Below are 18,573 nucleotides of genomic sequence, written 5' to 3'. Positions count from 1 at the left end.
CCGGTGCTCGAATGCAAATGGCTGCCTCTCGGTTTTTCCACCCGGATGCAAGCTGGGCGCGGGCGCCGGTTGGTTGAAGGGGCTGGGAAGTCTGCCTGGCAACACGTTGGCGATTGGTCGCGGCTCTGTCAGTTTAGAAACGAAGTAGGAAGAAGGGCGGGGAGAGAGAGGTGGCGGGGGGGCGGCTCCTTGGGCTTCAGGTAGACTGGGCTGATCCACGGAGAATTAAAGCCGGTTGTGGATCCCCTCCGGAGTGGATCCTCTGCTTTTGCAGAAAGTAGCATCTGCACGGTCCCCAAAGCCAAGGAACTGTTTTCTTCTCTGCTTACGTTGGGACTACATCTCCCATCATCCAGGGCTGTTGTCCGTTGCAATCAGGATGAAGGATTCCACGGGTTTTTAAATGCATCCCAGAGTTGGGAGTTTCAACAGCCAAGGAATTGGAAGGACCAAAATTCCCACTGGCCAAACTTAAAATTTTGTATCTTTCTCTCCGGAGAATTTTCTGTGGATTCAGTTTTAGGATCGCTCCCCCCTTTAACAGGAGCAGCCCAGGGTCATCTTTCAGTTGTTACATATTTTGGGTGTTTTATTTTGTTATTCCTCCCTTCCTCCTGACCATTTTCTGGTAGATTCCCCCAATATTTGGGGTCTCCTGCAACCCCTTCCCAGGAAGCCCAGAATGAGATGTGGGGTGTCGAGACTGAGAAGGCGACGTTAGAGCCATGTGTGTGTGTGTGTGTGTGTGTGTGTGTGTGTGTGTGTGTGTACACGTGTGCCATGCCTTTATGAACAGCTCATCTACAATTCCATATTGGTCCCCAGGAAAGTAGGATATGGTCTGGTGTTCAGGTACAGTCCCATCCCCCCCCACCCCCCAAAAAAAGTTTGTGCTCAGCATGGAGGAAGTGTTTCCCCAAACTGTGCAATGAACAATCAATCGGTTTCGGGAAAATGGGAAGAAAAGATTCTGGCTCCACTTTGATCGATTTATTCCATTATTCTGCCTTAATGATGGTGAGGGTGAATCTGAGACTAACCTTAATTATGGCTTAACTTATGGGTGGAGAGCTCGTTTGGTGTACTGGCTAAAGGTGTTGGGACCATGAATTTTAATCCTGCTTTAGGTGAGCAACTTTGAGCCGGTCTCTCTCTCTCAGCCCTGGGAAAAGGGGGTTGGTCAAAATAAACTGCACGAGAGACACAGAGACTTGGTCAACTGGTGATTTCACTTGAAATGAAGATTATATTCCAGAACCGGTATTGCCAGGAAATTGTTTTATTATGATAATTTCTCTGTTTGCATTGGCCTCAAATGCGGAAATCTGCAATATGTTACAAACCAGCTATCTTTTGGGGGTTGCATCCCTGCCCCCTAAATGCTAGTTTGGCAAGAGTGTGGGCTTGGAGGAAGATCTCAGACCCAGATGTCCGAAGTACAGTCTCCTCCTGGGTAACGCATTTCACGCGCACGAGCGGGACCCCACGGCTCATTCCCGAAATCCACCAGGAAGTCTGGGTTCACACAGAGACCCCCTTTCTCCGTGTCCACATCAATCTGGAGCATGACTGACCCTTCCCTGCAAAGGAAGAAAAATTTAGGGGGTCTTTGCCTCGCTTCTTCGGGCCTCCATAAAGTTAGAAAAGCTGGTTGGGGAACTCTAGCGATGAGAAAGATTTGTGAAATTCCAGAATCAAGGGAGAAACCATCGTGGAAAGTAAGGATCGCATGTAATACAGAGAGCACCCTCCCCAGACTTGCAAATTTTGGTGTAAATATTCGGACCACAAACTTCATACCTGACCAGTTGCGGATAAAATTGCTTGTCCCACGGTGTATAAAAACTGTTGGTGACATAAAGCCTTTTCCCATCCAAGCTCAGCTGGAGCATTTGGGGTCCTCCGTAGACTCTCCTTCCCTAAGGTGGAAAAAGGAAAAAAAAACGGAGTGGTCCAGAAACGGAGGAGGTCCCTAAAGGGGCACCTGCGGCTCCTTGGTTTTAGTCTGCCTCAGGAAAGTCTTTGGCGGCATTTCAAGGAGTCCCACCGAGAAGAAAGAAGCCATGTTTGTCCATCGGCAACTGCCTCCCGCATGTTCCTCATCAGTGTCTCAAACCTGGACTCCTTCGGAGGAAAGAGAGAGGCTCACCTGGAGCATGAAGGGATCCGGTTGGCAGTCCAGCTCTTCATCCTTAATCACCGTCACCGCACTGCCTTTGAAGATGCTGCCTCCTACGAATACCTGCAGGGCCCAAAGGAAGGGGCGGGGTGTCAGTTCAGGCTGAAGGAAGATGCGGTTTTTCTCTTCCCAGACAGCGGTATTTGGAGGTGGATCCCCTCTGAACAAGGAGGTTCTACTAGCACATGCTAGTAAATGAGGCCCCGGTTAGCTTTCTGCTTAACCCAACATCCTGGTTCCGATGGTTGGAAGAAGAACCCAAGGGCTTCCTCACGGCTGTGGGGCTTTGGGGTGGAAGGGAGCTCACCTGGCCCTTCAGCTGAGGGCAGTGAGGGTCGGTGATGTCATACTGTCGGACGTCGCCATGAAACCAGTTGCTCAGGTACAGGAAACGGTCATCCAGAGAAATGACCATGTATGTGATGAACGCTGGAGAAGAGAAGGTGACCAGAAATAAGGTCAGGAAGAAGGGAGGATTGCTTAATTCCATGGCATTTTCACGAATCAGCGTCTCCCCCAAATGTGCAGATGTCTCTGCCTTGAGGGCCCTCAGCCCGTTCTCCCAAGATGCTAAAAACCGGAGGGCGCGAACTCCAGCACATACAAGGTAGACCACGGAGACGTAAGCGTGAGGACAAAAGTCCCCCCTCAACTTTATTTACTCACATGTCATTTCAGGTTCGAACCACCCGCTGACCAACTTCTTTGGAATCTGGACAACTTTCTCTGTGGCCCAACAGCCGTCCTGCAAGAGACGCGTGAGGCTGGTTGAGAGTGGAAAGCTCTCCCATCCAAACAAATTTGCCCTTCCGCTTCCTACTGTATCTGCCTCTTCGTCTGAAGCTTTTCACAGAGAGGTTTGAAATATCCCTGTAGTTTTTGAATTCCAATCGCTGCCAGCCTCTGGCTCTTTCAGCTTCTATGGGGTCCTTGGGGCTCTCTAAATTCTCTTTCAGCCTCCTTTCTCCTCAGTAAAGATTAACAACGTTTCTCCGTCATAACAAGAGGGGGAGAAAGAAATTCTACTTGTTTTTACCTCCTTCCTGAAAATATGATGCAAGGCACCATCCAAGGCGCAGCCCACAAAGCCATGTGCGGCATCTGGGTTGTGCAGGAAGCGGATCGGCGCGGGGGCAGAATCCTCCCCCAGGTCAAAAGACTGGACAAGGCAGTGGGTGGTCCAGTCCCACATGTTCAGGCGGCGGCCATAGCGTCCTAGAGAGGAAAAGAGAAGAGTCAGCTCAATTTCTTCGGGTGGGTAGGAAGGCTTCCTGCTAGAAGATCCCCAGGAGGATGGGGAGGGTTTTGCTAAGCAGTTCCTTAGAAGACTGGTGGCCTGCCTTGTGTTGGAAGCCTCCAAGCAGAAGCTGAGATGCCACATCTTGGGGAAGTGCTAGCTTTGGATGGACAAGAGGATTGGCAAGATGGCCACCCCCATTTCCTCAGAGAGTCTTGGGCCCCTCCCGAGGTTGGCGTGCAGACCTTCTGGAGTTTGAATTCCAACGTGCCCTAAGTCCACTTCGTTCTCTGGCATCTCACCTTTCTTCAGATCTTCACGGTTGAACCCATTCACAAAGAACTTGGGGGCTCCAGATTCACTGCTGACTAAGACGTTATGCCTTGGTTTGTACGAGAAATCATATCCTTGTGGAGCCGCGTCATCTGGGGGATTCCAGGTGCCCTTCACGTCCCATGTTTCCACATCCACAACAACAAATCCACCTGCGATTGGGATGTGTGGGGAGAATGCAAATTAATTCAAACAGATGTGGGTGACTCCCAGGAAGTGTTGGCTGAAAGGAAGAGAAAGTCGCCCAGTGATACCTTTTCCATTGCCGTACAGGTCCCCTATGGTGCTGATCACAACGTCTCCGGCGGGCAAAAATTGCGGGCTATGTAGTGAAGCCATATTGGTTTTACAGAAGACCTCCCGAGGTTCAATAACCTGTCAGGGTTGGGGAGGGGGAGAAAAAAAATTAAAAACTCTTGCATTGCCATTTTGCTCTCCGTCTTTACACCTCTGCAAAATGCTGTTTGTCTAAAAACTCCAAAGCCCCTGTGGAAAAGGGACTTTGGCTTCAACCACTTATGAAGAAGTCGGGGCAAACCAAAGGCAAGGTCTGGGTGGGGGAGTGCTGTGCTCACAGCTTTGAAGTCCCTTAGGCTTAGCTCCACAACCCAGGGGCCTTTGGAGAACCCTTTCAAACCCAATTCCCTGACTTGCACCCTCTCTGGGTGGGTGGGTGGCCTACTTTAAACATGCAGGGAGCTTGGGGGTCAGTCCCAGTATCCAAAACATAAATCCGCGAAGATTGGAAACTTGGAAGGACCAGCTTGTTGCGTTTCTTGGTGGAGTCTCCAAAGCAGCTGCTCCCAGTATTCCAGCCCATGCATTTGAGCTCATCATTAATGCAGGGCATTTGCAGACGGTGAATAACCTGGTGGGGAAAGATTGGGGTGGTAGAGATGAAACAAGCATTATTTTTCTCCTCGCCTGCAGTTGGCTTCTCCATGTGAGTCCCAAGAGTTTGCGATTTGCGATATGTCTTTGGATGCGGGACATCACTTGTGGAACGGAAAGTTTGTTCTAACTTTCTAGCTAGTTTGAAACTCGTTAGAAAAGTGTGTTCTGCTTGGCAGAAGAGTGCTTTGGTTATGGATCGTTGCTGGCACAGTGCAGTGTTTGTCCCACTTACAACCGGCAAGCAGAACTTCACCAACCGTTGGGCACCTTCTAAAACATGTAGCAATTTTCCTCCCCTTCCCAAATCTTTCATGTACCCTCGGAGCAAAAGTGCTCCACCGTGCCAACCGTTGGCATCGGGAGTTGCAGACGCGTTGCGGCAGGAACTGAAGTCCCCGCATCTGCAGCGTCTGAACGTCGCCTGCTTCCTTTGTGGATCGTGAGCAAGCTGAGTGCATTATAGGCAAGGAGTCTGCGGTACCAGCTAATGATCTGTTAGGCTTCGCTCAGCTCTTACATGATGGTTCCAGCCTCAACTGCACTTAGTTAAGGTGTCTGGGCATAGGTGTACCTGACCATGACTCCACTGACACATACATGTGAAAAAAAAAGGCAGGTTTCCCTGAGGATATTCATTAGACATCAAGGAACAGAATGACCAGAAACACGCTGGGAGCTGCTGAGCTTTCTTGGGCTCAGAACAAAGGATTCCCTTAATCGGATTAAAGTGAATTGTTCCCACCTTGATTTTATTATTCTAGCCATTAGTAAAGAGTATCTTAGAAATTGAAAATAAATCTGAACAAGTTGTAAATAATGCAGAACAATAATGCAGGAACAATTGCGACTGGAAACCTGGTCAATGAGTGAAGTGGTTATTAAGTGAACTAAGTAACAATTTTCCTAAATCACTTTAATTCCAACACCTCTGGTTTCCGTCGTCAAGTGATTTCCTAGGTTGCTAAGATGGAGTGAAAGCTGCCTCTGACTTCAGCTCCTCTCCTGAAACACTTTTAAATCTTATATCTATTTGGAGATTACAAAGTAAGGTCTATCCTCCATCCCGTCCTGAGTTGGAATGCCAGGTCTTAAACAGAGGCCCAAGGAAAAGGAAACTGAAACAAGCACAAACTTTTCCCCAAAGAACTAAGTAACCTCATACTTTGCAAAAAGTCGGGGATTTAGGATCAACATCCACTGTGGCAAGATAATCCGGCATCTGGGTCCCCGTGTCAGTTAAGATGCAAATCACGTATATCAGCCTCTCTCGGGGTCCTGGAGAAAAGACAAACCCACATTTTAAGATCCCGGGCCTGAACCGTAAAATGGTTTTGTTTGAGCTACAACTTGCTAGACTTACGTTTGTCCATCCTGTTCAAGTTGGTTACATCCCTTGTGCGATGGATTGAATCATTGGCAAAGAGTCTTGATTGGCTCAACTAAGCTTATTCCACATCCCATGCCTCCAACGAGATGGCTTAAGCCTAGCTGTGAGCTCACACCTCATCTCTGCAGCTCTGCCCGGACTCAACCTCCATTTCCCTGCTCCGCTCTCCGGAAGAGGAAAGGATCGCCCCTTCTTACCTCTCATGGCGTCCAAGGGCGTTGGATATCCAGGGCCTGGGTAGCAACATTCTCCCCCCTCTTTAAGAAAGAGAAAGAGATTTAGCTTCTTGGCATCGTGAGCCATCAAGGAGAGGTGGGCGTTTTAAGGAAGGTTGTGGACAGGTGGCGTTGGGGAAAAGTCAGGTCTCTTGCAGATGGATTGACTCCTAACCTTTGCCTGGCGTCTTCGGAGGTTTCTTCTCCGCATCCTTTGTTCGTTGCTTGAGCATTTCTTTCTCTCTCTTTTGGTTTCTATACCGGAGATTCTCCGGCTCGCTTGCATCTGGTTTATATAACCCATGAGAGCTGACCAAATCCGGCCCATCCCCGGAGGGCGCACGCAGAAGGAATTCATTAAGAAAAGGGCTGATCCCTAAACCCCAGAGGCGTTCTCGCTTCATCTCGTGTGAGGGAAGCCCAAGCCAGCTGATTGCACACCCTTTGGGGCTGTTCAGAAAAACAAAGGCCCCGTTTCATCTCTTCCTCCTCACACGCTTTTGATGGCATCCTCAGAACAGTTTATCTGAACCCTCATCACATCTTCTGGTTTTGTAGCTTTGCTGACTCTGATTGGAAGCCCAACTGAGCCATGGTGGTTGGGTACAATCTTTTTTTAATACAGAAGGCAGCCTCGCCCGTTTCAAAGTCCCATCGCTTTATCAGAGAAAGGCTTGTTAAGCTAATGAAGGTGAAAACAAATGAGCTTCATATTAAGGGTTCAGAAGGAAATTACTGCTTATTTTGCTTTCTTTTGTCTCAGTAGATTAGTGCTAGAGATTTCAGAATTTAAAATGAAGGCGTGAACACTTTCAAGTCTAGAAAACATTTGAGACCTGTCAGACTCACGCGTTGTATGAAACAGTCATTTCTCCTCTTTTTCCACCTTCCCTGACTGAAGGTGTGATCATCGATGACTTTGATGCTGGGGGATATTTGTTTTGGATGCAGGGATTCTTAAAATCCTGGGTTCGCGCAGTCTTCATGTGACTTTTTGTGGCTAAACAGGACATGCCCCATCCGGAAGGAACCACACACACACAGGCAAGAAAGAAGTTGTATCTCAAGAAAAAAAGCGATTCTAAACTTTTAGTTGTTTGCATGATAGACTTCTATCTGCAGGCAGTGATTTTTAAAACACAGTATGATTCTCACTATTGGTTAGTAAGTAAGCCTTCAGTAGGAATCAAAAGTTCAGTGTAGTTCAGGGTTTCTCTTGCATCAAGGCCTTCGGGTGCCTTGGAGAATAGCTTGACCCCTTCCTCATCTCTGGGGCAGCCCCTCAAATACTGGAAGACTGCTCTCCTGTCTCCCCTGGTCCTTCTCTTCCCTAGACTAGCCAGGCCCAGTTCCTGCAACCGTTCATTGTATGTTTGAGTCTCCAGTCCCCTCATCATCCTGGTTGCTCTTCTCTGCACTTTTTCTAGAGTCTCAGCATCTTTTTTTATAATGTGGCAAGCTGCTTTTCAGGAGCTCAGCATTTTTCATTTGGTGGGTCTTTGTTGTGGTTTATTAGCTTTATTCTGGTTAGGATCGGCATCCCCTTCTCTGAATTATGCCTGCTAAGCTCTTCCTGTTGCGGAGCGGCAGCCATTGGGTCGAGCCTTTGATGACTCCGCTGTGGGAATTTCAGAAGCGATTAACTGAGTCCCAACCTCCCAACGTCCTCTGTCAAACTCTTTCTTTCAGCTCTGCCTTCTTAGCTAGAATTTTACAAGTTTTTCTTACCCGCTCCTGCTCTTCATAATAGTTTTTACCTGCCAGCTTTGGGATCCTTATTCAAAGCTGCCACACAGCTGGGGAGGATGGAAGGGGGCTGTTGTTGTTTTTTGAGTAGCTTTCGGTAGACAAAATAGACATCTAAAACCTTCAAGGTCATTATGGCCTTGTAGCAAGAATTGTAGCTGAAGGGGGATTGGTTCGCAGGATTTATGATGTGAAAGAAAAGGGGTAGGGGTAGGTTGAGTCTTGTGGGAAGTCTGGGAGGAAACGTTAGTTTTGGAATTCCACAGACGTGCCAAGTTTCTGTTTTAATAAAGCGCTTTGAGATTAGGGTTGTCCCGGAGTTACTGATTGGAATGCATAACATCTGGAACCCTGACATTACTCTTCTACCCTCCTGTCTGTGACCTTGGTTGGGTTTGATAGAAAACGGAGCTTTACTGACCAACATTCATGGGACTTCAAGGTAACATCGCCCCAAATGTGGGAGAAAGGACTCCAAGTCGGATCCCTCGGTATTCCCACGCCAGACAAGGGACTTAATCTAAGTGATCTCCAAAGCTCTTTTTCCAACTCTCACATTCTACGGACTTAGACTGTTCAAAGTTTGGTTCAGGTTTCATGGAGGAAGTCCAACCAGGCAACGGTTAACGCAAAAGTTACCTCGCGCGTTCCGAAGTTCCGTTGTTTTATCAAATAAAGGCTCTCAAGCGACAGCAAACCAGCTTCAGGTTAAGGATTCAGGGGGAAAAGGATTCCTTATTTGGCTTTTGTTTGTCTTGCTGATCAATTAAACTGCTTAAAAATGAAAATGTGGACACAGAGAGGAAGACTCGGAGCCCTTGGCATTCTGCTTTCAAATGGACAGACTCACAAACTGCCCGAGAATCGCTCCTTCCTCCTCCTTTGCCACCTGCCCTTAAGGTTGTGCTGAAGGTGTGACCCCTGATGGCTGCTGGAGTTGCTTCATAGTCCTGAATTAGGGCTGTCTCACAACCAGGTGATGACTGTGCTTGGGCACAGAGTGCGAGCGCCCCTTTGTGGCAGAACAGGGCATTCTTCCCCCACCTGGAGGGAAAATCCCCCTCCTGCAGCTGACATTAATTATGGCCGAAATCCGGGCGCTCCAAACTTGGCAACTTTAAGACTTTTGTGGACTTCAACTCCTAGAATTCACACTGGCTGGGGAATTCTGGGAGCTGAAATCCGCAGGCCTTAAAGTTGCCATGTTTGGAGACCCCCTGGCCTAAGTTATGGATGGAGGGCTAGTTTGGCATAATGGTTAATGGATTAGACAACTGGAAACCATCAATGTTAGCCCTGTTTTAGGCACGGAAGCCGGACTGGGTGACTTTGAGCCAGTCCTTCTCTCTCAGCCCCCGGAAGGAGGCAGCCTTGGTCCTTCAAAGGCTTTCGAAAGACATTGCAAGAAAAACACGTGTAGACTTTCACCGCACCATCCTCAAGAGCCAGGAGGATCGAAGGATCACGACAACAACATAGTTACAGATTTAATCTCCCCTCGCCAGACCTATGGCGCGTGGTTGAGGATTATGTGGCAAGTCGGTCATGAGATGAGAAGGAACCGTGGGAGATGAAGATGGAGATAATTAGCTACTGACGTGTAACGCAAACATTATTTCCTGGTTGACTTAATTAGCACACAGAGAAGATTTTATCTCTGTATTTAAATTTCCATCTCTGTATTTAACCTTCCCCCTTTCCCCCTTGTCCGAACAGTTCAGGGTGGCATTCTCACCCGCGGAAGGCAGTTATGGGGGCTGGAATTCCTGATGGTGGCTTATGGGTAGGACTGGGTTATAATGGGAGCCCTACTTTTCATATACCTGGAGGATTTGTGGAGATTAGCCACCAATATTGAAGGAAGTGATTTCCAGGCATTTGCTGGGTCAAACGCCTTTGTAGAACCAGCAACAAAAGAAATTAACAAAGACTCCAACAGTGAAGGTATTTCGAGGTGGTTTTTTGAATGGCATAGAAACAGACCCTCAGGGGCAGCTCCTACCTACATTGCAGCCTGTACAAAGGTTGGGCTGCATTTCTTCAATAGAATCATGGTTGGCCTTTACGGATTCACATGGTTAACAACAGCCAGATTGGATGGACGGTTCTAACCTCATTTGCTGATTCAGGACATCGATTTGACTCCTGTTCAGCTTTCCAGACAGCTGAGGATGAATTGTGCAGATGCTCTTCTGCAAAGCTGTGGCTACAATAGATCTCCCTTCAAAGTAGTCCGGTGACAGCTGTGAATTTACACGCATAAGACCAGCTGTGCATTTGCAAACCGAAGATTTGAACTCAGGTCCTGTTTTGAGGGCCCCGGGTATCAACCGGTTGGTGCTCTCCACTTGAAACAAAGGTTATTCCCCAAGAGTCTGTATTACCAAGAAAACTTTTTATTACAACGGTAATCTTAATTCCTCTGTTCGCATCCTTCTGCTCACCACCAATTGGCAAGAATTGTGTCAGAAGACTGACTTGCAAAAATCTGTAGTCTGCCTAAGCAAAATGCCTCAAAGGGCCTAAATACCAGGTAGAGTTTTGCACCTGGAAAATAGAATCTAGAGGGACTTCCTCTGAATGGAGCTGAGTTTGTAGTACCTGCGGCTAAGCAAGAAGAGAAAAGCAATGAATAAACCCCCAGTGTGCCCTTTTAGCATCATAGTGTCGACCAGGAAGAGCTAGCTAGCTTATTTCCCGACTTAGCACACTGATTAAGTGAATATGTGGAAATCAGTGCGACGGGATTAAGTTTCAAACCAACATTGGTTTTGAGTTGCTCCCTACCAAGTTCCTGCCCCGTGAATGCTAGCTTAGCAAGAGGATGGGCTCGGAGGAAGATCTCAGACCCAGATGTCCGAAGTACAGTCTCCTCCTGGGTAACGCATGTCGTGCGCACGAGCGGGACCCCACGGCTCCTTCCCGAAGTCCACCAGGAAGTCCGGGTTCACACAGAGACCCCCGTTCTCCGTGTCCACATCAATCTGGAGCATGACTGACCCTTCCCTGCAAAGGGAGAAGAAAGGAAGGTTACCTGAGCTCAAAAAATAGATACAGGATTGATCTGGAGTGTAATGGAAGACGGAGGAGAAGGAGGGCAACTCCTGGCCTCCAGTTTGCTCCTGAGTTTTCTCTATCTGTCAAGAAGCTTCATACCTGACCAGTTGCGGATAAAATTGCTTGTCCCACGGTGTATAAAAACTGTTGGTGACATAAAGCCTTTTTCCATCCAAGCTCAGCTGGAGCATGTGGGGTCCTCCGTAGACTCTCCTTCCCTAAGGTGACAAAAAAAAAACAAGGAGTGTTCAAGAAACGTAGGAGGTCCCTAAAGGGGTACATGTGGATCCTTGGTTTTAGTCTGCCTCAGGAAAGTCTTTCGCGGCATTTCACGAGGTCCCACCGAGAAGAGAGAATCCCCACTGTCCGTTGACAATTCACTTCCTGCACGTTTCCTGTAAGTGTCTCCAACCCCTCGGAGGAAAGAGAGAAGCTCACCTGGAGCATGAAAGGATCCGGTTGGCAGTCCAGCTCTTCATCCTTAATCACCGTCACCACCCCACCTTTGTAGATGTTGCCTCCAACAAACACCTGCAGGACCCAAAGGACAGGGGGTCAGTTCAGGCCGAAAGACAGCCTCTCCTTCCCCAAGCTGTGGTTTTTCTCCACCCAGACTGTGATATTTAGGGGGAAACCCTCTGTGAATATGGGTGTTGTTCTACCACATGCAAATAAATCAGGCCTGGATTAGCTTTCTGCTTAAGCCAACATCTTGGTTCCAAGCGTGGAAAGAAGCAACTTCTGGAAGGACTCAAAGTAAGGAACCATGATTTCCGGCCCTTTAGATGGGAGGGAGCTCACCTGGCCCGTCAGTCGAGGGCAGTAGGGGTCAGTGACATCATACTGTCGGACGTCACCATGAAGGAAGTTGCTCAGGTAGATGAAGCGATCATCCAGTGAAATGAGGAAGTCCGTGATGAATGCTGGAGAAGAGAAGGTGTCCAGAAATAAGGTCAGGAAGAGAATTCGATTACTCTTGCATAGAAAGTTTTTCATGAGTCGTCATTCTCCAAAACGTAGATCTCAGTTCTCCCATTCTCCAAAGATTCTAAAACCCCTTAATTTGGGGGCAGAAGGTATGAACTCCAAAGCCAAAGGGTTGAGACATGCACATGAGGAGAAAAGCCCTCCTGAACTTCCTTTACTCACATGGCATTTCGGGGAAGTACCATCCAGTGACTGCCTTGTTTGGAATCTGTATCACCTTCTCCGCTGTCCACGACCCATCCTGCAAGAGACACGCAAGGCTGGTTGGTTGAGGAAGTGCAAAGCTCTCCCATGGCAAGTTAATTTATACCACCCCTTCCGCTTCCTATCCATATCTGCCTCCTAATTTGAAGACCTGATCTCGGTGGGATTTGAAATATTTCTATAGTTTGCAACTACACTGAATTTTATCCCGATTCTTTCCAATCTCTGCCAGGCATCTGGACCTATCACCTCTGGTCTTCAGCAAAAACTAACAAGATAAAGTAAGGCAGTGCTACGTTCAGGTTCCTGTTCGTAAAGATTTCCTTATCATGATCATAGTATACTAATTGTTATATTACTTTTTGTTTTTAATGGTGCATTTTAAGTCGTATTTTATTCTGAGCTGAAGCCCCCAGGCGCCATTTATTTCAGATGGAAAGAGGGCGGAAAGCAGAAAGAAAACCTATTTTTGTCACCTCTTTCTTGAAGAAATGGTGTATGGAGCTCTCGAAGGTGCAGCCCACAAAGCCGTGCGCGGCATCTGGGTTGTGCAGGAAACGGACCTTCAGGGGGACAGAATCTTCCCCCACATCAATAGACTGGACGAGGCAGTGGGTGGTCCAGTCCCACACATTCAGGCGGCGGCCATAGCGTTCTGCAGAGGAAAGGAGAAGATTCGCCTCAACTTATGCCTCCTACTAGATGAGGGTACTCAGGCGGGTTTTGCTAAACAGTTCTTTAGACAGATGGTGGGTTTTCTCATTTTGGAGGCCTCCAAGCAAAAGCTGAGGTGCCATCTCTTGGGGAAAGGCTAACTGGACAAGAGAGTTGGGTTATATGGCCCCCCAACACCCTCTCAGTACTGACTTTTCTCGAGTTCTCTTCGGCCCTTTAGGTTGTAGTCCAGCCCTCCCTGAATTTTGGATCTCAATGGACCTTACGTTGATGCGGTGTTCTGTCATCTCACCTTTCTTCAGATCTTCAGGGTTGAGCCCGTTCACGAAGTATTTGGGTACACCCCATTCAGTGCTCATTAAGACGTTATGCCTGGGTTGGTACCAGAAATCGTATCCTTGTGGAGCCTCGTCGCCGGGGCGGTTCCAGGTGCCCTTCACTTCCCATGTTTCTGCATCCAGAAGAACAAATCCGCCTGTGGATGGGGAGAATGCAAATTAATTCAGACAGGTGTAGGTGGCTCCCAGGAAGGGTTGGCTGAAAGGAGTTGGCACCACTTGGAGAGGCCCGAGAGCTGGCAACGGCCTGGAAGAGAGCCCAAAGCTCAACTTTTGGGGTTCTGGAATTTGTACAAAAATCTTCTCTCCCGGGATCTTCCGTGTCACACCTGCTCTTACAGGACTTCAATCCAGACCCCTTTTTGGGAAAACCCATCTGCCCAGTGGTACCTTTTCCATTGCCGTACAGGTCCCCTATGGAGCTGATCATGACTTCTCCACTGCCCAGACAATGTGAGGTGTGTAATGTAGCCAGGTTGGTTTTACAGAAGACCTCTCTGGGCTCAATCACCTGCCAAGGTTGGAGAAAAGGAGATAAGAAATCGGTTGACGAACGGATTTTGGTTTAAATCGCTTACAAAGACAAGGTCACACAATCATTTGTGGTGGCCTACTTTGAACAGGGAGGGGGCCTGGGGGTCAGTCCCGGTGTCCACCACATAAATCCGTGAAGTGCTGAGGCAGGGAAGGACCAGCCGGTTGCGTTTCTTGGTGGTGTCTCCAAAGCAGCTGCTGCAGGCGTTCCAGCTGGTCTGATGGAGCTCATCGTCAACGTAGGGCATTTGCAGCCGGTGAATAACCTGGTTGGGAAAAGGTTGGAGAGGCAGAGATTAAACATGTTATTTATCTCTTTGCTTGGAATTGGGCTTCTCCGCCGGTTTCGCGACTTGTGTGTGTCTCTGGATGCGGAATGCCGCTTGCGGAATGGAACTACGTTATCAGAAACGTCTCCTCCTGCTTGGGTGGAAAGAAGTGTCGATTGTAGCCGGCAGAATGTAGGTTTCTCACTCTTCCAGCGGGCAGCAGAACCTCACCAACATAGCCCCTTAAAACGCATAGACGTTTCCCTTCCCTTCCCAATCTTTCATGCAACCTCTGCACAGCAGTGCTCCACCATTCCAGCCCTTAGGGTCGGGACCTGTGGACACCATTGGATCGTGTGTGAATGCGAGAGCCGGCACCTCCAATTTTGTGGATTGGGAGCATTCCCAGTGCATGATAGTGTTGGTGTCTGTGGGACCCACCCATGACCCTCTCTTGCCTTCAGGCTTCCCATGGTTCTCACACGATGGTTCCAGACACAGCTGCATCCAGTTTGGGCGCCTGTGCCTCTGCCTGGGTGGATCTAGAGTCTATGTCTCTGCTGATACAGGCATGTGAAAAAGGCAGATCCACCTTGAGTCAGGAGTATCAAACAGACTGACCAAGAGACCAGCTCAAAACGGTCCGGAAGCTGAGAGCGGCTGAGCTTTGCAGGGCTTAGAACAAAGGACTCCCTTAATTTGACTTAACTTCATTATTCCCAGGTCTTGATGTTGTGAGTCTAGTAATTAGCAAAAAGTGTCTCAGAGACCAACAGTGGGTCTGAACATGTTGGTAAATGTTAGGGTTTGGTTTTTTTTGCAGTTTCATAAACAGAGTCCCGTTTTAGGTTTGCAATTTGATGTATAATGCTTAATGTTGCAGTAACGATTATGCATTCTCAAGCAACAGCCTCTGCTCCGACAAAAAGTTAGCAGTTCAGGGAGAGAATTTGAGGCGTCGGCTTGAAATGACTAGGACTCCCGTCCTCTTTGTATCTGCACCTACCATGGAGGGTGCAAAGGTCGTTTCTTCAACCTTAAAAGCAGGAATGATGGTCCTTTTACGACTTGTGGGCTTTAACTCCCAGAATTCCTGCACCAGCACCCTTCCCCACCCCAGCTTTCGAGGATATTCTCCAGCCTTAGCCTTCTCTTTAAGATGCTGCCGAAGTTCACGGGGAACACTCTACTACTGCATCCCAGTTCGTTTGCTCTGGAGGAGCGTGATGTGAAATCCAGGAGCCACTGGCTCGTTCAATAAACCGTGGTTAAAACGTACCACAGTTTAGCCTAAGGGGTGTAGAAATGCAACCTTACTCCACTTCCACCCCCAGCCACCAAACATGAGTTGTGTTCAAGAGAGGCCCAAGGAAAGAGAAACCGAACAAGCGTTCACAACATCATCTCCAAGAACTCAGTAACCTCGTACTTTGCAGTAATCCGGAGATTCGGGATTCACATCCACAGTGGCGAGATAATCGGGCTTCTGGGTCCCTGTGCCGGTTAGGATGCAAGGCACGTAGATCAGCCTCTCCCGAGGGCCTGGGGAGGGGGGGGGAAACACATTTTAGGATCCTGCGTCGGAATCTTAAACACAGTTCTGTCTGAGCTACCAGTAGCTGGACTCGCGTTTGCCCGTCCCGATAAACATGGTTATTGGATTAACCCAAGCTACGAGCTAAATCACAACAGAAGGCTTCTCAGTGATCTGTAGTAACACAAAATCCTAACCAGGTTCACGTTAACCGAGCTGAGTGGGCTCTGCAGAAATCCCTATCAGATTTTTCCTGGCCAGCGATAACAATTAACCCGTGAAACTGCTTGCCTCCAGAATTTGTGGGTGCTGCAACACGGGAAGTTTTAAAGAAGCGATTGGACAACCATTTGTCTGAAATGAGACAAGGTTTCTTGCCTAAGCAGCGGGTTGGACTAGAAGACCTCCAAGGTCCCTTCCACCTCTGCTTTTCTGTTATTTGCATGAAGCCGGGTTGAGCGCATAGGGCAGTAGGGGCTGCCCCGTGGCACTCTGAATCGCTTCCTGAATCTGTGGGATCGAAGCGCACTGATTGTTGGTCAAGGGTCCCAATGCCAGGTCAGATGCCCCTCACCAAAGGGCTCAACGTCCAGGTTGAGCTTGATCCACACGCACAGGGTTCACATGAGTGGTTTAATATGAAGTGTGAAACCATCCTTCCTTCCTGTGGCTCTGTCTGGTCCCAACATCACCTGCCCTGCGCTACAATCCAGAAGGAGAGAGGATCCATCGTACTTACCTTTCATGGCATCTAAGGGCGTTGCGTATCCGGGGCCGTGACAGCCACATCCTCCTCCTCCTCCTCCTCCTCCTCCTCCTCCTCCTCCTCCTCCTCCTCCTCCTCCTCCTCCTCCTCCTCCTCCTCCTCCTTCTCCTCCTTCTCCTCCTCCTCCTTTAGAAAGAAAGAAAGAAATAATAGTTTAGCAACTTGGCATCAGGAGAGAGAACTGTCCATGCTGGGACCAAGCAGAAGAGATGATTTTGGACACAGCTCTTGATCCAAAAGATCCTCGTCTTCCCTGAAGCTGGTATGTGGGAAAGACCTTGAGCGGGGAAGAAATATTGCCTGCAGAACAGTCCAATAAGAGGCAGCAGTAGCCCCCAGCTGCATCATGGATGGAGTAAGAGCCTCAAGGGGGACCTTCCCTAAATTCCCAGATTGCTAAGAAGACGGAGGGAGATCGGTACTTTCTGTTAATGGAGCTTCGCAAGGAGGTGAGGCCAGCTTATCTTTCGGTGTTTCCTACCTGATCTATCTGGTAAGGCAGGTATACCAGCAGAGCCACAGAACCAGGGGAGGACTCCCTGTGAGTCAAACGGTTCAAGGAGGACAAAGGGAACCAACGCCTCAAAACATTCAATTAAAGACTTGGCGGAAACAAAATGGCAGCTCATTATCTCTCCTGAATTGGCTGTTTCATCTCCCCATTTATTTCAATACCGTGATAACTCCACAATTCATTGCTCATCCCTGCCTGTGAATTAATTGTTCTGCTGTGGCAACTCATATCTCTGATTGCGTGCCCAATACTCCTTCTCGTCTGTTGATGCTGTCATGGCAAAACACACACACACACACACACACACACACACTCTTCTGGAATGCTTAAAGGAAGAAGCCGGATGACCTTGGCATCCAATCTGACATGAGGTGACTAACTTTTGATAAAGTTGGCAATTCCCTGAATCTGACGCAAGGAGGTGACAGTGTCTTCATTCCCTTCCTTTCAGTCCCTAATTAATTAATAGCAGGAAAACAACCCGCCAGTTATCATATTAGTCTTCATTAGGTATGTTTCTAGGACAGGATATAAGACTCACCAATCAGGAAGCAGTCAAATAATTTGCCTCACAACTATTGACAAAAAGACATTTCAGATAGGTGGGCACCAGTCCCCATTGGACACCCATCACGCTCCCCATGGAAGTCAGAAACCAGTTCGATTCCCCCCCCATGAGCTTGAAACAAGTTCATTGTTGGGAATTTGCTTCCCTCTTACCGATGAGAAAGAATATTTTAAACCGATCTGTAACTCAGAAATAACAACGGCTGTGTTTTTCCTTCTCCCTCCTGGTCAGTTTTCCTCGCGTGCCATGCTAGGCTCAAGCTCATCTCTAGTTTGGTAGATTGTAAGCCCAATTTGGCCTGTACCAATATCGATTGCTGGAAGTTTCTTTGGCTGAGGAGCGGGATGAAAATATGTGAAATAGGAAAATAGACGCTTGGTTGCATTGCAAGTTAAGAAGGCCGACAGGGAGGGTGGTAATAATGGGAATTCGAAGGAGGAAGGACCCCCCCTTTTTTTTTTTCAAGCGTTGTTCCTGTTGAAAAGGTTGCTGCCCTGAGCTTACGCAGAACACATATACGGAAGTTGTGGGAAGTTTTGAAGAAGAGACTGGACCACCATTTGTCTGAAATAATATAAGGTCTCCTGCTTGAGCAGGGGGGTTGGACTAGAAGACCTCCAAGGTCCCTTCCGACTAGAATGGTACAAGGTCTCGTGCCCAAACAGGGGGCTGAGCTAAAAGACCTCCGAAGCCCCTCTGTTCTTCTGGACCCCCCATCTTGGCCAGGATGACGTGGGTCTTTTAAGAAAGGCGGCGGACAGGTGGCATCGGGGGAGAAACGGGATGTCAGAGAGACAAGAGATGGGATGACTTCCTACCTTTGGTTGGCATCTTTGGAAGGTCCTCCTCAGCATCCTTTCTTTGATGTGTGAACATTTTCCCCTCTCTTTCTTCTTCTGCTCCACCTGGACCGGCACACCTGATTTCCTCCAGGTGGCTTGCGGGCGGTTTATATAACCCAGGAGAGCCACGGCAAGTCTTGCCCCAGAAGGCGTGGTCTCCGGGAGGGAACTCGGGCGAAAGAAAGAACCGATTCCTGAAAGCCCAGAGGCCAAACAACCCTCCCTCCCTCCCTCCCTCTCCCACCAGAGAAGCTCTGCCAGCTGATTTCACACCCTGGGGGGCTGTTCAGAGCC

At 48.5% G+C, this 18,573-nt stretch overlaps 2 protein-coding genes across 6 annotated transcripts; both read right to left on the bottom strand.

Moving 5' to 3' along the window:
* Positions 1–1,257: 1,257 nt before the first annotated feature.
* On the bottom strand, positions 1,258–6,758 carry LOC113449182 (methanethiol oxidase-like). The gene is made up of 12 exons (XM_026720196.2): positions 6,421–6,758; positions 6,228–6,287; positions 5,806–5,918; positions 4,432–4,617; positions 4,004–4,124; positions 3,719–3,901; positions 3,216–3,394; positions 2,846–2,924; positions 2,487–2,608; positions 2,150–2,242; positions 1,801–1,919; positions 1,258–1,580 (listed from the first exon to the last, which is right to left on the bottom strand). The coding sequence occupies exons 1-12, from the start codon at positions 6,647–6,649 to the stop codon at positions 1,418–1,420; spliced, it is 1,647 nt and encodes a 548-aa protein (XP_026575981.2). The 5' UTR covers positions 6,650–6,758; the 3' UTR covers positions 1,258–1,417.
* Positions 6,759–10,371: 3,613 nt separating this feature from the next.
* LOC113449227 (methanethiol oxidase-like) lies at positions 10,372–18,434 on the bottom strand. 5 transcript variants are annotated; one of them, XM_026720243.2, is made up of 12 exons: positions 18,256–18,434; positions 16,329–16,409; positions 15,485–15,597; positions 13,867–14,052; positions 13,643–13,763; positions 13,207–13,389; positions 12,716–12,894; positions 12,198–12,276; positions 11,850–11,971; positions 11,487–11,579; positions 11,148–11,266; positions 10,372–10,997 (listed from the first exon to the last, which is right to left on the bottom strand). In XM_026720243.2, exons 1-12 carry the CDS (start codon positions 18,311–18,313, stop codon positions 10,835–10,837), a joined length of 1,497 nt encoding a protein of 498 aa, XP_026576028.2. In that variant the 5' UTR covers positions 18,314–18,434; the 3' UTR covers positions 10,372–10,834. The 5 variants fall into 5 exon arrangements, with proteins under 5 accessions (XP_026576028.2, XP_087770062.1, XP_087770063.1 ...); XM_087913936.1 differs by having other exon boundaries at positions 16,329–16,406; positions 18,256–18,391; XM_087913937.1 differs by having other exon boundaries at positions 16,329–16,403; positions 18,256–18,391.
* Positions 18,435–18,573: the final 139 nt, after the last annotated feature.

The sequence above is a fragment of the Pseudonaja textilis genome, chromosome 16, assembly GCF_049901715.1.
Source record: "Pseudonaja textilis isolate UNSWEBS1 chromosome 16, rPseTex1.2, whole genome shotgun sequence".
Classification (NCBI taxonomy): Eukaryota; Metazoa; Chordata; class Lepidosauria; order Squamata; family Elapidae; genus Pseudonaja; species Pseudonaja textilis.
This window is presented reverse-complemented; position numbering and strand designations above follow the sequence as displayed.